The following is a 21487-nucleotide window of genomic DNA, read 5'->3' on the forward strand; positions in this document are numbered from 1 at the left end:
AAAAATTGCATCCACCCGCCATGAATAGGCCACAAAATGGCTCCAGTCATTTTCACCAATGAAAAGCAAATGGTGAGTAAAAGAGAGAGACGATCGAGACGCGCTCGATATTGTTTTCTCGCGGGTTATTTTGTGCGTGTGTGTGTGTGTGTGTTTGGGGTATATTGGCTCCGCAGCCGGCCTGCCAATGGGCCTGGATTAGGAAGCCTTGCCTCAAACAGAGAAGAGGTATGGGAGGCGGCCAGAGAAGTAATAGAAATACATACATATATATATAAATCCCCGCGCCATTCCCAGACTCTGAGGTCGCTCTCGTGCGCACGTGTGCATATACATATATATGCACACACACACACGCCTATATACACACTGAGGAAGGGAGGAAAGCAGGATGAAAGAAATATCAAATTATATGGATGTGTATTTTCACTTTATTTCTTTGCCCGCTCGCTGCCTCGCCTTTCCACTGCAAAACCCCTGGATGTTCTCAGGTTAGCTAACGAAACGAGGCAGCTATCCGTCAGGGCAGTTGATCTTCGGCTGTTTTTGCTATCTGGGAGTTGTTGTTGTTATTTTAAAAATTGTCTATTTTTCTTTGTGCTGGAGCCCGTTCCCACCCAGCAAACGGCCTGCTGTGAGTCCAGAAGCAAATGCGGAATAAACTGGAAGCGGGAGGCGGGCTGGCTCCGTGCGAATCCGGTCCCGCATTCTCTGCGCGTCTGCTCCCCGGCACGCGTGTACAGAAGACTGCAGCTGGACTTTATCCCTGTTACTGTAGATAACCAGCACTAAGAAGCTAAGGCTTGGCCCGGTATTTTAAGGCGGGGGAAATGTCTACGGTGGTGGCTGAGGATCGGTAAAACAAAAGAAGCCAAGCCAGTCCGCAGGCGGCAAACCGAGTTAGCCGGCGGATTCAGGCGCTCAGATCCCAGGATCCAGACTCGTTTCCCGCTTCTCGTCGCCTCTCTTTTCCCCTGAGATACTTGGATTTGCAGGGATGGAAATGAAATGCGTTTTTTGCGCGGAAAGGTGCGAGGTATTAATAGGAGAGGGATAGGAAGCGTCCAGGAAGGACGGCCTGTCTGAGAAGGCGCAGAATCTCTCTTAAGCGGATACCGAAGTGCGTGGCAGCCTAACAGGCCGCGAAGAGAAGGCTTGGGCGGCCCTCTCTGTGTTGTAGTCCCATGTTTTTCGCGAGAAAGCTAAAGATTTGGGAACAGACAAGGTGGATTCTTTAAGAAAGCTCATTTGGAACAGTACAATTATTATTATTTTATGATTATTATTTATTAACTTAAAACAGAACCTATTTGTAGATGGCCAATATTTCAGAGGGTGAGAATTTGGTTTCTCCCAATTCAGATGCTGTCAAGATCTACCGTGCTACAGTATTCAGCTAATGCACGCGTGCATAAAAACAGCGGAAGGCTGAAAATGCAATACATTTCGAACTGGAATTTGTCGCACCCTGCTCCCTTCTTCGTCTTTTAGGAATTCCGATTCTGAACATTTCCTGTAAAACGGGTTCCTTAAAATAAAATTTAAAAACCTCCCCCCTCCCCCATACGAATTTTCACTTAAAACGGTATTTCTGAATAATATAGCCCCCAAAGCCAAGGCGAGGCGCTAGCCTGCTCAAATGTTTCCTTTCTTTTCCTTTTTTCGTTCGGTTTCCTGCAGCCAGCATGCTGGTGCATACAGTCCTCTAATTCCTCGTGGTACAAAGAATAAATAAAATAGACTATCATCTGCCTACTAATACAGGGAGCGTTGTGTGTCATACAGTAGGGCAGAAAAGTGATATATTTGCATCAAAATATGTACACCACAATTATGGCATCTGCGCGCTTAGGAACTGAAAGCAAAATAATACATTGCATTTAGATGATAGATAGATAGATAGATAGATAGATAGATGATAGACGTTTGTGTGGGAATGTCGAAAGGTCGCCTAGGTCCAAATCGGGGGGCGGGGCCTTACCAAGCAGCTCCTCCTCCTCCCTTCTGCGTGTATTGGCTTACACGCAAAAAAAAATCCAGATCGTGTAGAAGCCTGTACTGAGGCTCCCTCCCTGTAGACGTTTCCACTCGCGCTTCCACCCTTGATTTATTGACAGATAGATCAGGTAAACACACAAGCAGGCTGCGCGTTGTCCTGATGGTGAAACCCACATCTCGCTTGAAATGCGTGATAACTTTGTAGGAGAGGACGTCCACGGCCCCTCAAGGCTGCTAAGCTATGCTTCAGAACAGAATGACCTTTACAAGCCCATCGGCTCAGCAGCCTCTCTGCAACTGTGGCCAGACAGATGCTGCAGAATATCTCAGAAGTATGCGTATTTAGGCTAGATTACTGCAATGCATTATACTTTAGGCTGCCTTGAAGACAGTTCAGAAACCACACAGGTACGAAATTCCGCGGCCGCATTGCTGACGGGCGCAAGATGATCTGAGCGTATAAAGCTAATTCTGACACGACTGCGCTGGCTGACAAACAGTTTCCGAGCTCAATTCAAAGTGCTGGTTTCGACCTGTAACGCTTTGTGCTACTCCGGACCCCAGTACCTCAGAGACCGCCTCTCCCCAGGTGAACCAACCCCAGCCCTGTGATCATCACGGGAGGTCCTTCTCCATGTGCCCCCTCTGAATTAGGTCTGCAGGGTGACAACACAAGAAGGGACTTTTCAGTGGTGGCTCCCAGTTTATAGAAAGCTCTCTCCAGGGAATTGCGCCTGGTGCGTTCACTGGCTGCTTTTAGGAGCCAATCACGAACGTGTCCCCGCCCCCTGACCTTTAGCCTGGAGACTTTTTAGCTATTGCGGCCCTTTTTAGTAGGTCAGTTGTGTTAGAATGCTTTTAATGTATATCGGTGTTGTTGTTGTTTTGAATCTTTATATTGGTTTTAGTTTTGCGATTACATTGTAAGTTGTTTTGAGTTTACAGTCTGTAAAAAAGACTAATAAGTCCAATAATAAATAAATAACGCAGCTGGATGATACTCTAGTTTACAACTCTCGTTTAATTCAATTTAAGCTTTAAATGGTGTCCTCTGCCATCCTTATTATGTCTTAATCATCTTTTTGTAACTCTTTTATTTTGTCTTTTAAAAGCAACCCCTGCATGTAAATTTTAAATAATTAAATTTGGCACTGGTAACTTATTGTTAGAATAAAAGGCAAGAGGAGAGTACCCCTCTCTTGCCTTTTGTTCTGGCATCCGGTTACCAGGGGTAGACTGCCTCCCTAATGGAAGCTCCGCAGATAACCTTTAACAGACGTCATCTTCCTCCACAAACTTGCGCCTCCTGGCCATCTCTCGATTTTGTAGCAGTGCATATGCTGACGGTGAATTCAGTATGGCGTGTGCGTGTAATCCACTTCTCTCGAATGCTTCTCTCCCTATCCCCCAAACACACACATTTTCGCGTTTCATACATTTCTTTCTGGATACAGCGTGCGTACAACAAAACCCCAAACGCAGCTCACTCCTCCAGACCCTGCTAAGACGTGCGCCGGACTTTTCGCGCCACTTATCTGCAATTTGCTGGCCGCTCGCTTCTCCCGCAGTTTCGTTGTTGGACAGACTCAAGGCTACTGGAGATCCAGGGCTTGTGTCAGGAGCAGAGCGAACAACTACCGCAGGGATCGCGGCTTCCTTCTAAGTAAGAGGAAGAGCCCCACACCTCTCCCCCACAACAATACAATGGGAAGGAAGCGTCGAAGGAAAGAAAACGATCGTTTCCTTTGCGCTCAAGAGCGAATACAAAAGGCAGGGTACAAAAACAAGCTTCTGAGTCGCACAGGAATCTTCACCAGGCCTGAAGCTGTAAATAATAATAAGAAAATTGTGGGTAGGGGGTTTTTTGCCTGCAAAAGCATACTCAATTAGAAGGAGGAGGTGGTAAGAGACAGAAGGCTATCCCATTCCTTCAGACTTTTCACATCCCAAAATGTGGTTGGGCAAATATTTAGGGGTTCATAAAGCGAAATTAAATTGTCATAGAATTGTAGAGTTGGAAGGGACACTGAAGGTCAACTAGTCCAGCCTCCTTAAATCCAGGAATCTCAACTAGATCATACATGACAGATAGCCATCCAATCTCTGCTTAAAAACCTCCGAGGAAGGAGAGTCCACCACCTCTCGTAGGAGTCTGTTCCACTGTCGAACAGCTCTTACTGTCAGAAAGTTATTTCTGATGTTTAGTCGGAATCTTGTAGCTAGAAGCCATTGGTTCGGGCCCTAGCCTTCGGAGCAGGAGAAAACAACTTTTTCCATCCTCAGTGTGACAGCCCTTTAGATATTTGAAGATGGCTATCATATCTCCTCTCAGTCTCCTTTACCAGGCCAAACATACCAGTGGTAGATGACTTCTCTCTCATTGGTGAGATTGACTTCTTTGAGACAAGATTGTTAGTGGCGTGGGGAATGGAGAGATGGGGGTGAAGCTTCCTTTCCCTTCCTGCTGGACTCCTGTGGTTACTGGTAGGAAAGGCACTTCTCACATACATATGATAATTGACGCATGAACCGGAAATCGAAACCAGACTGCCAACCTTAACATTTCCTTCGAAACTAACCCCATCAAAATCAATTGTACTTATTTCAGACCGAGAATGCGTTTAGGATGTGAGCATTGATGTGAAATATTATGTTATGGCCCATTTGCACAGACACTCATTTTCCTCTGGCTTTCTAGTTAAATACACCCCCTACCTGTCCAGATCTAAATATCTCTCCTCGCACCCCACTTCCTCGGCCCCATATCCGGGACGGATCCCTCCTGATCCGAGATGCTTCTTCCTCTGCTTAAGCCGTGGCAGGAGGCAGCATCCTGGGCCAGCCCCTCCCTAAACGAAAGCCCCCTCGAGGTAGGAGGAGGAGAGGCGGCCTTGACAATGAGAGGGGCTTTGTGGAGGCAAGAGGCGAGGGGCTGCCGCTGCTTAACATCTGGCAGAGGCGAATTCTACCTCCTCGTACAGTATCAGAAAGTCCAATTAAAAGGAGGAAGGAGGCGGCCGGATTGGGTGGGTGCTGCTGCCGAGGCAGTTGAAAGCAGGGAAGGGGTCGTGACTGGTCAAAGATAGAGTCGTGCTATTTTGATGGCGTTTTCCTCCTTCTCCACGACGCCCCCCTCCAGCCCCCTACTCTCTCCAAAGCTGCCACCCAAAGATCTCCCTCTTCCAACCCATCCCGGCAGAGGCCGAAGGAATGGAAAGAAAAGCCCCGGTCCCAAAGGGAGATTTTGACAACAAGGAAATCCTGCTGGTTTCGCGGGCGTTTAGGACATTGTTGGTGGCGTGGTCCTTCACTGGTATGGTTGGGCCGGGCTTGGGCAGGTCCGTCTGCCTACAAAGCCTTGAAATCGACTTCAGGTCCCTTGGTTTAAATGATGCTTTGCTGCCACAGCATACGAACTGATTAATTCCGAGCAGCAAAGCGGCAATCGCATATATAAGCCACTTGTCGTATTCGCTGCTTCAGGGTCTTTGTATTAATTCCCAATTTGGGTCGGCCCAGAGGTATCAGGGATCGCCAGATCCATTATATCCCTGCTGGACTACTGAGGTCTTCAGGGAAGTCACTGTTGGGGGGGGGGCGTCCCCGGTGGCTGGGATGATGCCCAACTTGTAACCACAAAGAGTCCTCCTGCCTTCAACGTTGCGGGGCCTAATTTTGTGCAGCTCCCAGTTGAGGCCAGACAAGTCCTTCCACCCCTGAACTTACTGAAGATTGTCGTCGTTTTTCCTGCAGGCTGAATTATGATTTTATAGTTTTAACTCGCGTTCGTCTTTTTATGATAGATTAGGTCTCCTGCACAAAGAGACAACCGCAATCAAGCGCCATACCAATCGTTGAGATAAATGATAAAATACTATCGAGTTCATGGGTCTCATGGGCTGCAGCGTAAGTCTGGGGACAGTCGGGCAGGTCTGAATGCTAGATATTCTACACGTTCTCCATGCTATCCTGGGCGGGGTATAAATAATAAAATTATTATTATTATTATTATTATTATTATTATTATTATTATTATTTATTAAGACCCTATGCACTAGTAGCCAAGGCGTTGGGAATCCCTCTTTATGTACTCGAGAAACTCAGTGTGGTGTTTTGACCTTCGAGGTCCAACAAGCGTAGGAGCTGGGTTAGGCCACCCGCCCTTACTGGTCTTGGGCTCCCTGCGTTCCGCTCCCCGCGGCAGACGCTGGCCTTGCTTGCCTTCCGACGCGCCAGTGTTCGGAGGAGAGCCCCGCTGGGTGGGCAGAGACAACTCCTCGGCCGATCCCCGGGGGCTGTTGTGGTTTCAGTTCGCCAGCAACCAATTTAAGCCTCGGTTTTTCTATGCAGCCGAGCGAGGCGCTGACCGGATTTATGCTCGAGGCGTGAAATTAACAGCCCGCAGCTCAGCGGAGAAAGCCGGACGGGAATAATTCCGCTGCATTTAAGCGATTTAAACGAAACGCCATAAAATATGGATTTCTCTAGGCCCCTTCGCCAATCAGCCCCAATATAAATTGCGTTTCAAACGCCTCTATTTCTTCGTGCTTTGTTTTGCTCTTGCTTTAAACGGGAGCCCTGATTTACTGCTTGCTTAAACGAAACCAACCCGTTCACTAACTAACCAGGACCGCCGGTTTGAGGCTGAAATCCTGAACATATTTCACTCGGTCCTCGGGAACCTATCTCCTTGGACTCAGAGGGACTCCGGGAAAATCACCCCAGCGATGTGTTTTGTGTGTGCGTGCGTGTAGGGGGGTGGACGACGGTTCTAGGGATGTATATTCGGAAGATAGCATCCCTCATTCTCATGGGACTTGCTTCCAATGAAGTGCATATCGGATTGCCATCTGAAAGGGCTACCTGGTCTTAAAAAAACAACCCCCCCAAACCCCCAAGAATTTAAGCTGAAGCTTATGCCATAATAAATTTTAGTCTTTGAGGTGCAACAGAACTCCTCTTGGGGGGCGGGGATGGGGAGAGGTGTCAAGATATCAGCACGGCTACTCCCTCTGCAAGTATTATGGAGATAGTTGGGAAAACCGAGTTTGGGCTTATATCTCATAGACAGCTTCCTGTTGTTTGGAGTTTCTGGATCAAACCGGAAGCCATTCCCCACCCCCGCAGCAGTTTGTGCCACCAAATAGCCTTAGAGTTCATCGCGATCCCCAAAAATCTGATGGCTGCAAAGCGATCGAGCGGGAGGGTCTCCGTTCGTTATAATAAAACTGTGTTGGCGGCGGCCAGAAGAGTTGGAACTGAGACACGTTTGGTTCTGCTGATCACAATACTATCGCCGATCGGAACATTTACTTGGAGAAAGGCCTATTGACCTAATCGGGAGAATTCGAGTTAAAATGTGTTGTGAAGCCCAAATATTCGAATTTAACTGGCTGTGTGTGTGCGCGCGCGCCCAGGTTCGGGATAATTCATCTATTTCGTGGAGCGCTTGGAGGTTAACAAATCTGGCTCTGTTCTCAGAGCCTGGGCGCAGCCGACTTTGGGAAAGTGCCTTTATTTCGCGCTTTGTTGCAGCGAGGAAGGCAAGGCAAGTGTTGGCTAGACGGAACACTCAGGACGAGAGTCCTATTAGCCCCCCAAAGTATTATTAGTTGAAGGCATCGATATGGCTATGCAAAGTTAATTTAAAAGCTGATATCAACCCCAGAGTCGTTCGCGACTGGACTTAACTGTCAGGGGTCCTTTACCCTTTTATCCGGAAAAACACCATAACAGAATACATCAGCATTGCGATTCACTCAAGAAACACCTGAGTTTTCATTTCATTTTAATTTTGGATCGGTAGAATAAATAAAAAAGGAGATGGGAATCCAGTTACAGCGCTGTTTTTTTAGAGGTTATTACAGACAGGTGAATTCCTTCCTTCCTTCCTTCCTTCCTTCCTTCCTTCCTTCCTTCCTTCCTTCCTTCCTTTTCAATCTTCCATTGTGATATGATTTCTTATTACACCCCCCCCCCTTATCCCTGGCATTAATGTGAAATGAAAAAGTTTCTCTTCCGCGCAGGCTGCTTCAGCGAATGGTGGCGATTTTCTTTTTATTTCAGCAACCAAGATGCTTTGCTGGCTTCCCTTCGTCTCCGTCTCCTTCTCCCCACTGCACAACTCCTCCTCTTTTGGTTGACACTGTCACTCTGCCACCGTCCTCCGCTTCCACCAAATGGTAGATATCTGATCCTCCGGCCGCTCTCCCCACCCACCTCATATCTGTTAGAATGACTTCCCCGAGGCCACCCTCACTCTCTTAGGAAACGCACCCGCGCAAGACCTTTGCGCGGTATGCGCGCCCGATTGCCACGAAGTCCGAAGGGTGCGTGTGTGGAATTAAAAAGCAAAAACGAGATATGGGCAGGGCAGGCAAAGAGTTTTCCGCAAGAGGATGGAGGGCAGGTTGAAGACCTTTCGCTCTCCTGGGGCGCAGGGAAGTCTCAGAGCCGGAGGTTGGGGAAGGGACCCCCTTTGCTCTGCCCTCTTCTCCCGTCTTAGATTCGCGTGGGTGTCCCCGCCCGAGCTTGCCCGGCCACCGGGCCGCACAAGGGCCGCGCGCTCTACGCGGCGCGCCATGCTAGCCGCACAACTGTCCTCCGCGGCTGCTGAGCGGCCCTGAGCCGGTGCCCAACCCCTCTGGGCGCCCGCTGCGCTGCCAATGACAAGCGGGCGACGTCGCGAGCGGGGAAGGCGTCGCTTTCTTTCCCGATCCTTCCTCCTCCCAGTCTTCCAGCCCTTTTTGGGGGGTTGGAAGCTCGTCTCGTTCGCCCTTCTCCTTTCTTCACCCTGCGCGCAATTTTCCTCCCTCGCCTCCCTCCCCGTTTCATCTTCCTTCCTTCCTTCCTTCCTCTTCCTCCACTTTCCCTTTCTCCTCCTTTCCCTCCCCTCGCGCGCCCCTCCCTCCCTCACGGCTCTCCTCTCCCTCTTTCTCCCCAGGATGCTGATGGAGAGGCCCCCCAGTGACCCGCCGCGGGATGCCGCGCACGGAGCCGGAGCCGCAGCAGAGGGCGTCGGCGAGCCGGACTTGGGCTTGGGCTCGGGCAGCCACAGCGTCGGCGGTGTTGGCGATCGGCGGCGCGGGGGGATGGCCCTCCCGGGGGAGCCGGCGCTGCTCAATGGGGTTGCCAAGGAGACAGGCCGGCCGCCCCCCTCCCCCGGCCCGGCGCCCCCCGCCGCGCCGGTGCCCGTGATCGAGCTGGTGCGCGCCGGGCGCCCTATAAAAGCCGCGGACGCGCCGAGCGGCGCCAGGCAGAGCCAGCGCGAGCGAGACGGAGGCAGCAGCACCAACAGCAGCAGCACCAACAGCCGAGCGCAGCGCGCCGAGCCGGCCAGCGCCCTTGCCCTCGCCCTCGCCACCGCCGCGGGCACAGGCACGGGCACGCCCCCCGCCGGCGCCAGCCTCAGCAGCAGCAGCAGCAACGCCAGCAGCGACGCCCGCATGGTGCAACTCAGCCCCACGGCAGCCCCTGCGCTCCCGCTCCAGCCACCTGCGCGAGCCATGCTCTACGGCCTCGGCCCCCCGCTCAGCACCGCCAGCAGGTCCGCCGCAGCGTCGGGGGAGGGAGAGGGGGGAGGGAGGGACTTTTCCGCCTGTGCCATCCGTTCTCGGCTTGGTTTGCTTAGGGTCGCCTTTGTCATATGCCACCATTGTCGATGATGTCCTCCGGTTTCACAGAATTGTGGAATTGGAAGGGAGCACGAGGGCCCTGCAGTGGAGGAATATTTTGCCCAGCGTAGGCTTCGAACCCACGACCTTGAGTTTAAGAGTCTCATGCTCTGGTATGGGGGCTTTGCCTTGCCTCCACGCTTCCCCTCTCTCCTTCATTTTTGTTTTACAAACCAACATCTTTTTCTTTCCTCGCTCTTTTTTTTTTGTCCTCTCGCCTTCTTCTGCCCTCTGAGTGCCAAACCTGAGCTGTGTGGGACTGTCTGCCTTTCCCTTTTGTCCGCTTGCCATAGAGAGAATTGATTTTTTGCCTTACTTGCTACGAAATTAATAGCCACCACCTTCGTCTATACGAGCCAGAAGGAAACAGATTCTCTCTGGTGGATCGCCTGTTCTCTATTGACAATCAAATTCAGTGGCCCCTCTGTATACGTCATTTTCTAAATCACAATTATGCATCATTAAAAAAAAATGATGAAGGAACCCGTTGACTGTCAGGTCTTTTTTTTTAATTAAATGCCATTTGTTAAGTGTACGGGCTAGAACTGTAAAACAGGCTGTACCGTGAAATGCCAGTGAACTAACTAGCATTACTAACTAGCAGACGTTGATAGCCTTAAAGTAACAAAGGTAATGCTAGCGTTCTGGATCCCTCTCCCACCCCCCCTCGCCGAGAAATTGTCTATAGTGGAATAGATCAAGAACAGAGAGAAAACGTTTCCTCCCAGGGATTATTCTGAGTGTTTAATCAATGGGTTGCCTCCATTAGTTAGGAAATTGTTGAGGTTCCTTTTCAGTGCCTGCAGAAATGCAATGCAGTTTAATCGCAATTCATATGTATATTAAAAAGCTCTGTCATGCCAGGGCCAAGCCTTCTTTGAGGTTAGTAGATGCTTCCACAATGATTTCCCCCCCTTGTTACACAAATCCTTTAACCCTGGTAAGCATCCCTTGGGCTTAAAAAAAGGTGCTGCAAAGTATACCTTAATTCTTCCATTAGAAGCACTCTGAAAGTGCTTCAGGCCCGTGTGTAATACATCTGAATCCTAAGAGCATCTTATTTAGAAGGTGAATGGGTTTCAGGGGAACTTACATCCAAATAAATGTGCTTAGAATTGCAGCTCAAGGTTTCTCGGTGTGTGTGATGAGCATCTGTAATATGTGCATATATGTGCGATGTTATGAATGCTCATCACACAATGCCCCCCTTCCCACACTCACACTCTCTCTGCATATGCTCAGCTGAATGGAAGTACATTCAAAGACTGCCCAGTGTCTTCACCAGAGATCTGCCTTGCAGTACTGTACTATCCTCATTTTGTCCTGTGTTCTGCCTCTTGCTTTGCAGTGGTTTCTTTGGAGAGCCAGATAACTTCTCAATGTACAGCAACAACCGAGTGAAAAGAAGACCGTCCCCCTATGAAGTGGAGCTCTCTGATGGTGAGGAAGCTTTTTAAATTTGAGTGTCTCAAGAACTGTGATCTGCTAGTTAATTTCCTGTTATTTTTGTGCTGGCGGGGGGGATGGGGGGACGGACAGATTATGATCTACAGGTGGAACCTGCAACAAAACATTGCAGTAGCAGTCCTTCTGCTCAGCGTTCCAGCCAGCCACACCTCCTGTCATGCTTCCTTTACTCCACAGCATTCCATAGCCATTCAGCATGCTGAGTTCTGCTTTGGCTGTTGTCCTGCTTTCAGGTTTTCCTCCCCCCTCCAAATGATTTTTGTACCTAGCAAACACTGAGGTTCCCCCAAGCCTGCTATCACTTCCCTCTTGTGTGTGGATGGTGTGTCATCTTGGCAATTTAAGGATCTGCATTTGGTGAATATACGATGCCTAAGTACATAAATTGGAGGTAATTAACATGGTTGTCGGACTCCAACTCCCATCAGCCCCAGCCAGCATGACTAATGGCCAGAGATGATGGGAGCTGTAGTCCTACAGCACCTGGAAGGCACCGTGTTGGCTTCGTAGTGGTGATGATGATGGTGACAATAGCAATAATGGGAAAATGTTGGGATGAAACCAATTGGGTGGTATTCATTAAAGTTTTACTTAGAGCAGATCCATTGAAATGAATAGGCATGACTAAGTTAGGTCCATTAAGTTCAGTGGTTCTTCTACTCTGAGTAAAGCTTAGTTGATGACCACCCTAGGAGGGAGAAGACAATATTTGCCTACTACATTGCCCTGGTCCTGTAGTTATTCATGTATTTAGCCAAAATGCACTAAGCAAAACCAGTTTTTGGAAATCAAAGGAGCATAGCCATCAGTGTTGGATGGGGTTTGATGGGGTGAGGCCTTTGGACCTTCAGCTGGGTCATGTGTCCAGGGCCTCAATCAGCAGAACAAGAAGGAGGGTCCTCTAAAGCAGCAGGACTGGCTGACCACATTTTGAAGTAATACACAATATTGCAGCTGTGAAAAATGCAAATTCAAGGGGATTGAAAATAAAGCTGCCAATATTGTGATGCTGCTATAGGAACCTATGGTGTCCAGTTCTGGCCACCTTACCTCAAAATGGATATTATGCAGCTGGAAAAAGAATAATGAAAGGACAGCCAAAACGATCACAGGACTGGCGGAAGGGTTACAACACTTGAGACTTTCAAAAAAGATGAGTAAGACAGGTGGCAGGATAGAGGTGTGTAAGGTGTGGAGAAAGTGGAGAGAGAGAAGTCACACTCCCTCTCTCTTCATCCCCTGAAACTGAATGTTGGAAGATTCAGAGCAGACAAAACAATGTACTTGGTAGAGCCTCATTGAACTATGGCATTTGCTTCTACAAGAGGCATCGATGGGCATGGATGGCTTCAAAACAGGATTAGACAAATTCATGGAGGAGAGGACTTACCAGTGGCTACTACTGATGCCTATGCTCTACCTCCACTATCAGAGAAGGCATATGCCTCTGAGTACCAGTTGCTGGAAACTATTAATGTATATATACTGGCCTTGAAGTTCATGGAATAATTTAAAAGCTGTCCATGAGCAAAAGGTTGATTTTAGGCTTCTTTAGACCTGAACCATGTGAAGGGTATACTTGACTGGTGAGATGTTCCTTCTTGGTTTATATATACTGAGGACATGAACTTAAGACCCAGAAGTACTACTAGCCTGTCTGGACTGTGTATAAACTGGGCATGTGTTCTTGTAACCACCAAGCTGAACACAGCCCCATCAGTCATGTCTTGTGACTTTTCAGATTCTCGACAGCCCTTTCGTAGCCTCAGGTAGGCAGCAATATGACAAAGAGGGTTTGCCTTAGTGGGGCACAACTTGTGCAGGTCGAGAATCAAAGAAGCCAAAGTGAGGATGCAGAGCAGGTTTTATTGATGTGGGATAAGGACATGAAGTAGGAACTTTGTTAAAAAACCCCTGGAACTAATTCCATGAATGGGATACATGCTGTCACCCACACCTCATTTGCTCAAGAACTGCTATGGAGAAATTGGGTTATTATGACCACGGCAGCCTGATAATCCCAGGGTAATTAACTGGCAAAATGCCATTTGGAGGTCAGAACTCCTTCTCAGTGAGAGGTCACCACTTACAGAACATGGTGAGGATTTGTAATGCATTTCAAAGCAATAGAAATATCCAGTGGTCATGATCTTGCTGCTTTTTCAATCATTTATGTTTAAATTAGGGATCAAACAAAACTAAAAAAAAAACCACCTGAAAAGATTGAAATATATCTTCCCTCCCTTTTAATATTATATATTAAATATCAGGTTTGACATTTCCTCCATCCATATTGGCAAAGTGGTTGCTTGCTTGCTAGCTATGCTGCTTTACATATGCTTAGTAATCCTCAATATTCACATTAACAGTTGTGCTGGCTCTATTAATGAGCCCATTTTTATATTTCATCAAACATTTGACTTTGTCTGTTGCTAACTCAGTTGTTCAACTATTGATATTTCCACAATTTATAAAAGGACTGGATATAATTTGGATGCCTCATTGAAAAGGCACAGGGACAAGCTATTTGACATGACAATGCAGCTGGACTAATCTTAAATTGAGGATTTCCTCAATTTAAGATTAGTCTTCCATCACCATCTTCAGTAGCTTTGCAAGGATCCTCTGTCTTTTAAATGAGAGTTATCCTGTGGCAGTGAGGGACTTAGCTTCTGCCAATGTGTTCATTTTAGACCAAACCATGGAACTGCTGTCACACTGGTTCTAGAGCAGCCCTCATTGAGGCAAACATGCAGAGGCATAGCCCATTTAACATTGACAAGTACAGGGACTGGCAGCATCTCTCCAGGGTTTCAGATAGGGGTCTCCTCCAGCTCTTCCTGGGGATTGAACCTGAGACCTTCTGCATGCGAAGCAGATGCTCTGCCACTAAGCCACAACCCTGGGTTGGGAGGCGGCAGGAAAAGCAGTACAATGAATCCACACGCCAGGGCTATTACATTATTTTTGCAGGCGTTTTCAAAAACTGGGATTAATTTTGTGATGGATTAACTGTGTGGTATTTCTGTGGTTCTGTCACCTGAACAAGCAAAGAAAACAAAGCAGAAAACGATCAATCCCAATGAGCCCTAAGCCTACAGAAGCCCAAACCAACAATGATCCTAATATATTTGATTTAATCCATTCTAAATGCAGTTTTGCATTATGTCAAGGGTGGCCTGTGGGCTGCTTTGACCTCTGGGGGACCTCTTCAAGGGCCTCGTGCCAGTGACCTAAAATGTGTGTGGGGTGATCAAGAGGCTGCCCTACATTCACATCCACTCTCTCCAGTACACACACACACACACACACCACTGAGGTTGGGTGGGATTTGAAACCATGACCCTAGATAGCAATCTCAGGACAATTTTCCACGACTGAACACAATTTTCCCTGTACCCTCCTTCTTTTCACCCCTCTACAGCAGAAACCTATGGCGGGTACTCCTCCATGCGACAGCAGAGTCCCAATGCTGGTGAGGACATCATCATTATTTTTTGTTCCATTGCTGCCGCCAAATTCTCAGGGGCCATAGGGAAGAACTTGGGGGAGGGGAGCTGGGCTTTTGGTGAACTACCCCTGCTTTACGACCTCAAAGGCAAGACTTGGGAAGTATTTTTAGTCTAAAAGATGTGCACCAGTCAACTGGCAAAACGCCAACTTGTTCAGGGACACCAAGGTAGAACTTTGTGATCTCTGTGATGCGGTAGATTGGATGTGGTACACTGATGGGACCAGGACTAAAAAGTTGGATTTGTATCTGTGGGATGAGAGTTCATATTCCATCTTATTTATGAACTGAGATTACTTCAGATGTGCCTGCAACACATGACTTTCTCCAAGGCCAGGTAAGATGGTTGGGGTTCCTGGAGCAGCTCCCCAAACAGAGACCCTCTTTCACCCCAAAATAAATGCATGAAATCAAGTCCACAGGATAAGGCTTCTGGTATATTAAAGAAGGTGGGGAATCTTTTTGGCTCAGTGGGCCAGATCACTATCTGCAACCCAATGGATCAACTTTGACAGTTGGGTGTGGCTTGTTGGGAATGGCTATGCAGGCCAAACTGGGACCCTTGCTGGCCCTAGTTAAGTCTGTGGGCCAGAGATTCTCTACTATTGCTGCAGTAGGTTGCTCTGAAGTATAAGGTTTGGGGGATACAGAGTTGCCTTCTCACAACTTTTTCACAGCTACCAAGTTGGTGATCCAATGAAAAAAGCTCAATGCCATCACCCACTTTTGTCAATGCCCCCGTAACTTAAGAAAAATGTCTCCACAGTCAAAGAGTTTTTAGGGCTTAGTGCTTAGTTCAGCCATCAAAACTCAGGATATAAAATTTAGATTGGCAGATCAATTTGGATAGTGCCAGATTATTTCAATTTTTTTTTAAAAGAAGTTTTGCTCATGGGTTGCGAAAAATATCCTCTCAGTTTGAGCGCTTCAGTGGAAGTAGATGTAATATTTGTTTTCTCAGTCATGACATGTTCTTAAGATAAGCCCTCAATATTTTTAAGGCATGCATAAATGGATCTGAAACAGGGCCAGTTTCCAGTTTTACTGCCACTCTTCTTGTCATGAAAACTGTTAGGCAGGTGGAGCTCCTTCTGTCGAACTTCCTGCAAGGAGGGATTTATAATCTGTATATGCACAAGAGCACAAGGATTTCAAATACAGTCACCATATTCCCAAAAGTTAAAATCTGAAAAAGTTGTTGACCTTTGGGGAGCATCTTCCAAAAAATAAGTGTTTTTTAAAGCATTTTTTAAAAAAAACATTGCTCTAGTTGCCATACATCTGGGTTTCCCCCAACATTTGGCCGATTCTGTGAAAATCCATCCAGACGCCATTTTGGCAGTCCAGTTCCTGGACATATGGCAGCCCTACTCAAATAGGCACCTCCTGGATTCCCAGTCCTAAGAAATTATTGACACATGTCTGCTTTTCTCTGCAATTGCCCATCTCTACCCCTAGTAAAGAGACAAACTATGTAATTTTGTATGCAGAGATGGATGCGCTGGGCTATTTCTTCCTTGCAACACACACATCAGGAAGCCGGTCCTTGCAGAAGCACCCAGGCATATGTACAGGGTGGTGCTGCTGGGGGAGAAGACAGCCACTCCAGGTTTCAAAATAATTGTATATTAAGTGTATATTAAGTGTGGATTGTCAGGAAGGAATTGGCTCTTGGTGTGACTAAGAGCAGAGTGTCTGTGAGCATGCGAAGAATTGTTTTTCTTAAGCATTAATTCATCTCAGTCCAGGCTTGGTGTCAGCACCAGGCCACTGCCGAGGCCCCAGTACTGCATCAGAGGTCACTGACAGTGACGTCTGCCCTGAATTTGGCATTTTAAAATTTCCCACAATGCTGCCAATATAGCCTGTCAACCACCATTTTGTGATTCCTTTAGTGGCCCATGACAATGTTCTGTCAGGGGCACTGTGTGAAATTTAAAATGGAGCCTCCTAGCAGGATGTCATTGCCACCATGTAAGTCTGCAGTGCCCACAAATGTAGAAGACCCGCCAGAGGGCAATTTGCAGAGTGCTCATTGAGTCCTAAAGTTGACCCTGTCTCTGTCAATTCCATTTACCTGGGACAAAGGCTTCTGGATCAGAGGGCAGGGGATCCATCAATAAGCTTTTTTGCCTTAGTGCTTATCCCTTTGCAAACTGAGAACCAAAGCCAGCTTTGAGCAACAGCTTCCTCCCCTTAATACCTATCAATTCAGATTTCCCTATTGCAACAGTTGACCTCATTACATCTCCAGCCCCCCTGACTTGAAGAGACCCTTGATACTTGACTGCCCACTCAGTCCAGTTACCCTTCACCACTGCCACCAGTGCTGCTGATTAAAAAAATGCCAAATTCATGTCAAGTCAAGTCAAGTATGTGTAATCTCCTTCCTCTGCACAGTGTATAATTCATGCAGAATATAAGGGTAAACATTGCTTATGGAAAAGACAGGGGAATGACACTTGCTACTGCCTTCTGCTGTAACATGTGGTGATTCTTGCTCTTATGCACAGGGTTTTCCTGGTCACCTGGGTTGGCATCAGGAAGGAAATTCCCCCCGCGGCACATTGGCAGACACCGGGGCTTTTTCGCCTTCCTCTGGAGCATTGAGCAGGATCATCTGTTAGGATCAGGTGGGCGTATCCCACACGATCAATTTCCTGCTTCGATTGTTGGGTGGACTAACTTGTGGGGAACTGCTGGGTCCTAGGCCCCTTTCCCTTGGGAGGTGACTGCCAACGGGCATTGAATTCTAATAAAATTGAGTATGTGCAAATTGCTGGAAATGGGTTGTGAATTAAAGTTATTGGGTTATATCCATGGCAGTTTTGCACTAGTGGAAATCACCTCTGTTTGCCCAAGATTATTTTTACTGATCTCCAGGAGAAGCTAGTTTGTTTGGAGGAATGGGCCAATGCCCCATCAGCCCAAGTCGACCCTTAGTCAGTTCCCACCTGCCTGCCATCTTTTGTATAGTGATTCCAGAGAGGGGCAGTGTTGGTTGTCAGCTTCCTCCTCATTACTCTCAGGTGGAATCTACACACATATTTTTTTAAAAAAACAAACGCTTTTTAAAAAGTTTTGAAAAATACATTGAATTTGGCATAGCTCACTTTCACCCTCTAGTGTCACATTTGTATATTGCACTTCACAACACATTTAAAATGTTTTATTTGCATCTGTATAGCTGAGTCCTCAGTGTCACCATTATGGAACTCAGTAATTAGGAGGATGGGGCAAAACTAGAATTAGTTGTCTCTGCCTGTTATTGGGCATGGTTCCACCTACTGTGAGCCACTCTGCCTTCTGCCATACCAGTCTCAATGGGCACCACAACTGATCTCTCCTACCCACTGCAACCCAGGTGTCCCCTGAAAAGTTGCTTCTGATGGTTAGGAGACCCTCCTGATCAGTATGGAAAATGAACCAGAGGGTTGCAGTAGATGGAGGTCTTTTGTGTACGTGTGACAAAAATTAGGGGCCCTGCCTTGCACAAGCAGAAGCTTTTTTTCACTGGAACAAAGCCAACTTTGTACCAAGCAGCTGAAGTCCCCCCCTCTCTCTCGGCCCCCTCCTCAACACTGGGCCTCAGTTATAACAGTATTTGGTTGATCTTAAGGACCCTAATACACATAGCATGTGTCATATCATGAACACCAGACTATCCAACTGGGTGTTATGAGTTTTTGTAAGATGATACAATTCACAGTCTGCATAATATTTGTTTGTTTGATTGATTTATATCCCATCTTTCCCTCAAGGAACTCAAGGTGGCATATATGCTTTCCTGCCTCCCCATCATATCCTCACAACTACCCTGTGAGGCAGCTTAGGCTAAGAGACAGTAACTGACCCAATGTTGAAAAGTGTCAATTTAGCACCCACCACCACCAACATGCTATAGATGATAGATAGATAGATGATGATAGATAGATAGATAGATAGATAGATGATAGATAGATAGATAGAGATAGTGTCTCCCTGAAGTGCTGGATGTATATTCCTTTCTGTTAAGGATTCTCTGATTAGTAGCTAGCCAAGTTGCACTGTGGGATGAGGCCTCAGCAGTGGCGTAGCGTGGGGGGTGCAGGGGGGGCCGGCCGCACCGGGCGCAACATCTGGGGGTTAGGGTTAGGGGCGCAAATCCACGGGTTAGGGGGCGCAAATCCACGGGTTAGGGGGCACAAATTACTTGCCTTGCCCCGGGTGCTGACAACCCACGCTACGCCACTGGGCCTCAGGTTATGTTGCTGCAGAAGATATTGGGTTGAAATATGAACTGATTATAGTTTGTGTCACACCTTATGAGAAGAAAGAATTGGGCACCTGTCTAATTTCTGTCTCCCGTTCCAGTGATGAAAAGTGTACCTGGCTGGCTCTGCTAAGATATCTACAGATTGTACTGTAGGAATGAAGGAGAAATCCAGTTTTTATGCAACCTTATCTAATTCACACTTCTGAAAAAATACACAAACTGAAACATGGCTGTCCTTCAAAATTTGCATACAGAGAAGTGTATTTTAGGGGAAATGTACAGTAAAATGCTGAGTAATTTCTGTGAGATTTTTTAATTCAAAAAATTGCAAACTAATGCAGAAATATGGTGAACTGAATTTAAGATGGGAAAAATGAGAGATTCATCCATCCCTACTTGAAAGCCACACTTTAATAAGTTGTTTCAATGTGTTCATGTTACTGTTTCCCCATGAATTCTGTCACTGCTAAACTTGCATTTCTCTTTATTTTTAGGTCCTCACACAAAGGTGGTCCGTCGAATATTCACAAATAGCCGGGAGAGGTGGAGGCAGCAGAATGTCAATGGAGCTTTTGCTGAGCTCCGCAAGCTCATCCCAACTCACCCACCTGACAAAAAGCTGAGCAAGAACGAAATCTTACGCCTGGCTATGAAATACATCAATTTCTTGGCCAAGCTGCTCAATGACCAGGAAGAAGAAGGAAACCAAAGGGGTAAAGTCAGCAAAGAGAGTGGCCTGGTGCAAGAGGACCTTCTTCAGGACATGTTGTCTCCAAACTCAAGCTGTGGAAGCTCATTAGATGGAGCAGGAAGCCCAGACAGTTTCACAGAAGAACATGAACCATTAGACTCCAAGCAGCACACGAGAGCTCTCCACCATTCTATTCTTCCCATTGAAAACAGTGCGCAGCGATGATGAACCTGCAAAGAGGCACAGGCAGGCCCTTGAATACATGGTATCTGGAATTTATGCATGTCCTTCACCCCCCTCCTCTTGAAAAGAAAATGGGTACTTCCCAAGTTTTCCTGTTGGCTTGAACAAGAGAGCTGCATAACAAAACACAGATGGATCAAGTGCATCTTCACTGACAGAGCATTGATGGCCTGGGAGGGTTGTCTTGTTAACTCTGTGTTTTTGAAAGAGTTTAACACTCAAAGGTGGAAATATGCAGCCACCTCATCTTGTATTCATGCAAGGTTTAAAAGGGATTGGCCTGACACTCTGTCCTTCTGCAGAGTTATCACTGCTTCAGTATTGTGTTGCCCCTGTCATCTGTTCCAAGCATCTTCCATAACATTGTGCGTCCGTGGGGCCATGAAAGCCCTTAAAAACCATCCCTGCAGTGTGGTTTTTCTCCAGCTCACTTTGAGAAAATGTATGCAACTTGTCTGCCTTCACTCAAGAGCTTTGCCTTTCTTATGGAAGAAAGGAAATAATCCCTTGTGAAGGAACAGCTGACTTTGTGTTGTGGGTTTCTCTGATTTTTTTTAACAAATTAAATCTAGCTCAGTTTTGGGTCTTGTATTTATGATGGTGGAATTTTTTTTGTTTAATTCCAACCTGCAGTATCTGTTGAACTAAAAAGGTACATCAGTGAGGGTTTGTTTCTCAACTTCTGACATTTCATCACAATGATGATTTCTTCTAACCTGGGTAAGCAGCAGCATTTCCTTGGAGTTCTTATCTTGGGGTTTCCTGGTTTTATTTTTCCTGAAACAAGCGTGATGAGAAATTGTGTGTGTATGTAAATATATATTTATATACAAAACTGATATAAACAGTGTTTCAGTAATGCACTTTGACTTGTTTGGATTTACTTACGTAAAAGTCAGGGGGTCACATGAGCCACTAGGAGCTTCTCCTGCACAAGTAAATGAATGGGAGTTGCACAAAAGCATATCCACAAACCATATTTGTGGTTGATGCTGTTGGTCATCAGAGTCAGGTTCTTGCTGGGAATGGCAAATGGCCAACTGTGCTGTGTGCCAGACATGCTAAGGGTGCCTCCAGATGGAGTATTCACCCTGACTTGCTTGTGGAGAGGCTAGAAAGCATATCAGTGCATTCCCCCTATCACAGGTGGGTAGCTGTGTTGGTCTGCCATAGTTGAAACAAAATAAAAAAATTCCTTCCAGTAGCACCTCAGAGACCAACTAAGTTTGTTATTGGTATGAGCTTTCACGTGCACGCACACTTTTTCAGATACCTATGCATGCATGCGAAAGCTCATACCAATAACAAACTTAGTTGGTCTCTAAGGTGCTACCGGAAGGAATTTTTTTATTTTGTTCCCCCTCTCACTTATTGCAAAAAGTCCAATATTTGGGGTTTTGTTGCACAAGACCTCCAAGCAACTATAGTTGTGCAGCCTGCATTTATCAGTATGTGATTGAATCAAACCCCAATCTGGAAGTGCCCTAGGAGACTTTGCAGTAGAAGCCCCAGGAGGACAATGCTCAGGGGGTACTATTCTCAGAAGTTGCAGGGAGCCAGAGCTGGTGTGCATTCTGTTGTGCAACATAACCCTGTGATGTTATGTTTCCGATAGCATGTGAGCTCTTTCCTGGGCATTTCCCCAATGC

At 46.9% G+C, this 21487-nt stretch overlaps 1 protein-coding gene across 3 annotated transcripts; it reads left to right on the forward strand.

Moving 5' to 3' along the window:
* TAL1 (TAL bHLH transcription factor 1, erythroid differentiation factor) lies at nt 1–20417 on the forward strand. Of its 3 annotated transcripts, none has more exons than XM_053392511.1 (5): nt 1–72; nt 8942–9544; nt 11020–11111; nt 14563–14613; nt 19399–20417. In XM_053392511.1, exons 1-5 carry the CDS (start codon nt 59–61, stop codon nt 19818–19820), a joined length of 1182 nt encoding a protein of 393 aa, XP_053248486.1. In that variant the 5' UTR covers nt 1–58; the 3' UTR covers nt 19821–20417. The 3 variants fall into 3 exon arrangements, with proteins under 3 accessions (XP_053248486.1, XP_053248487.1, XP_053248488.1); XM_053392512.1 differs by having other exon boundaries at nt 14566–14613; XM_053392513.1 differs by lacking the exon at nt 14563–14613.
* Nucleotides 20418–21487: the final 1070 nt, after the last annotated feature.

The sequence above is a fragment of the Podarcis raffonei genome, chromosome 6 (assembly GCF_027172205.1).
Source record: "Podarcis raffonei isolate rPodRaf1 chromosome 6, rPodRaf1.pri, whole genome shotgun sequence".
NCBI classification, from domain to species: Eukaryota; Metazoa; Chordata; class Lepidosauria; order Squamata; family Lacertidae; genus Podarcis; species Podarcis raffonei.

Coding starts and splice junctions, on each gene's coding strand:
- TAL1 (XM_053392511.1), top strand. Junction 9,545..11,019: donor CCGCTCAGCACCGCCAGCAG/GTCCGCCGCAGC, acceptor CTTGCTTTGCAG/TGGTTTCTTTGGAGAGCCAG. Junction 11,112..14,562: donor TGAAGTGGAGCTCTCTGATG/GTGAGGAAGCTT, acceptor ACCCCTCTACAG/CAGAAACCTATGGCGGGTAC.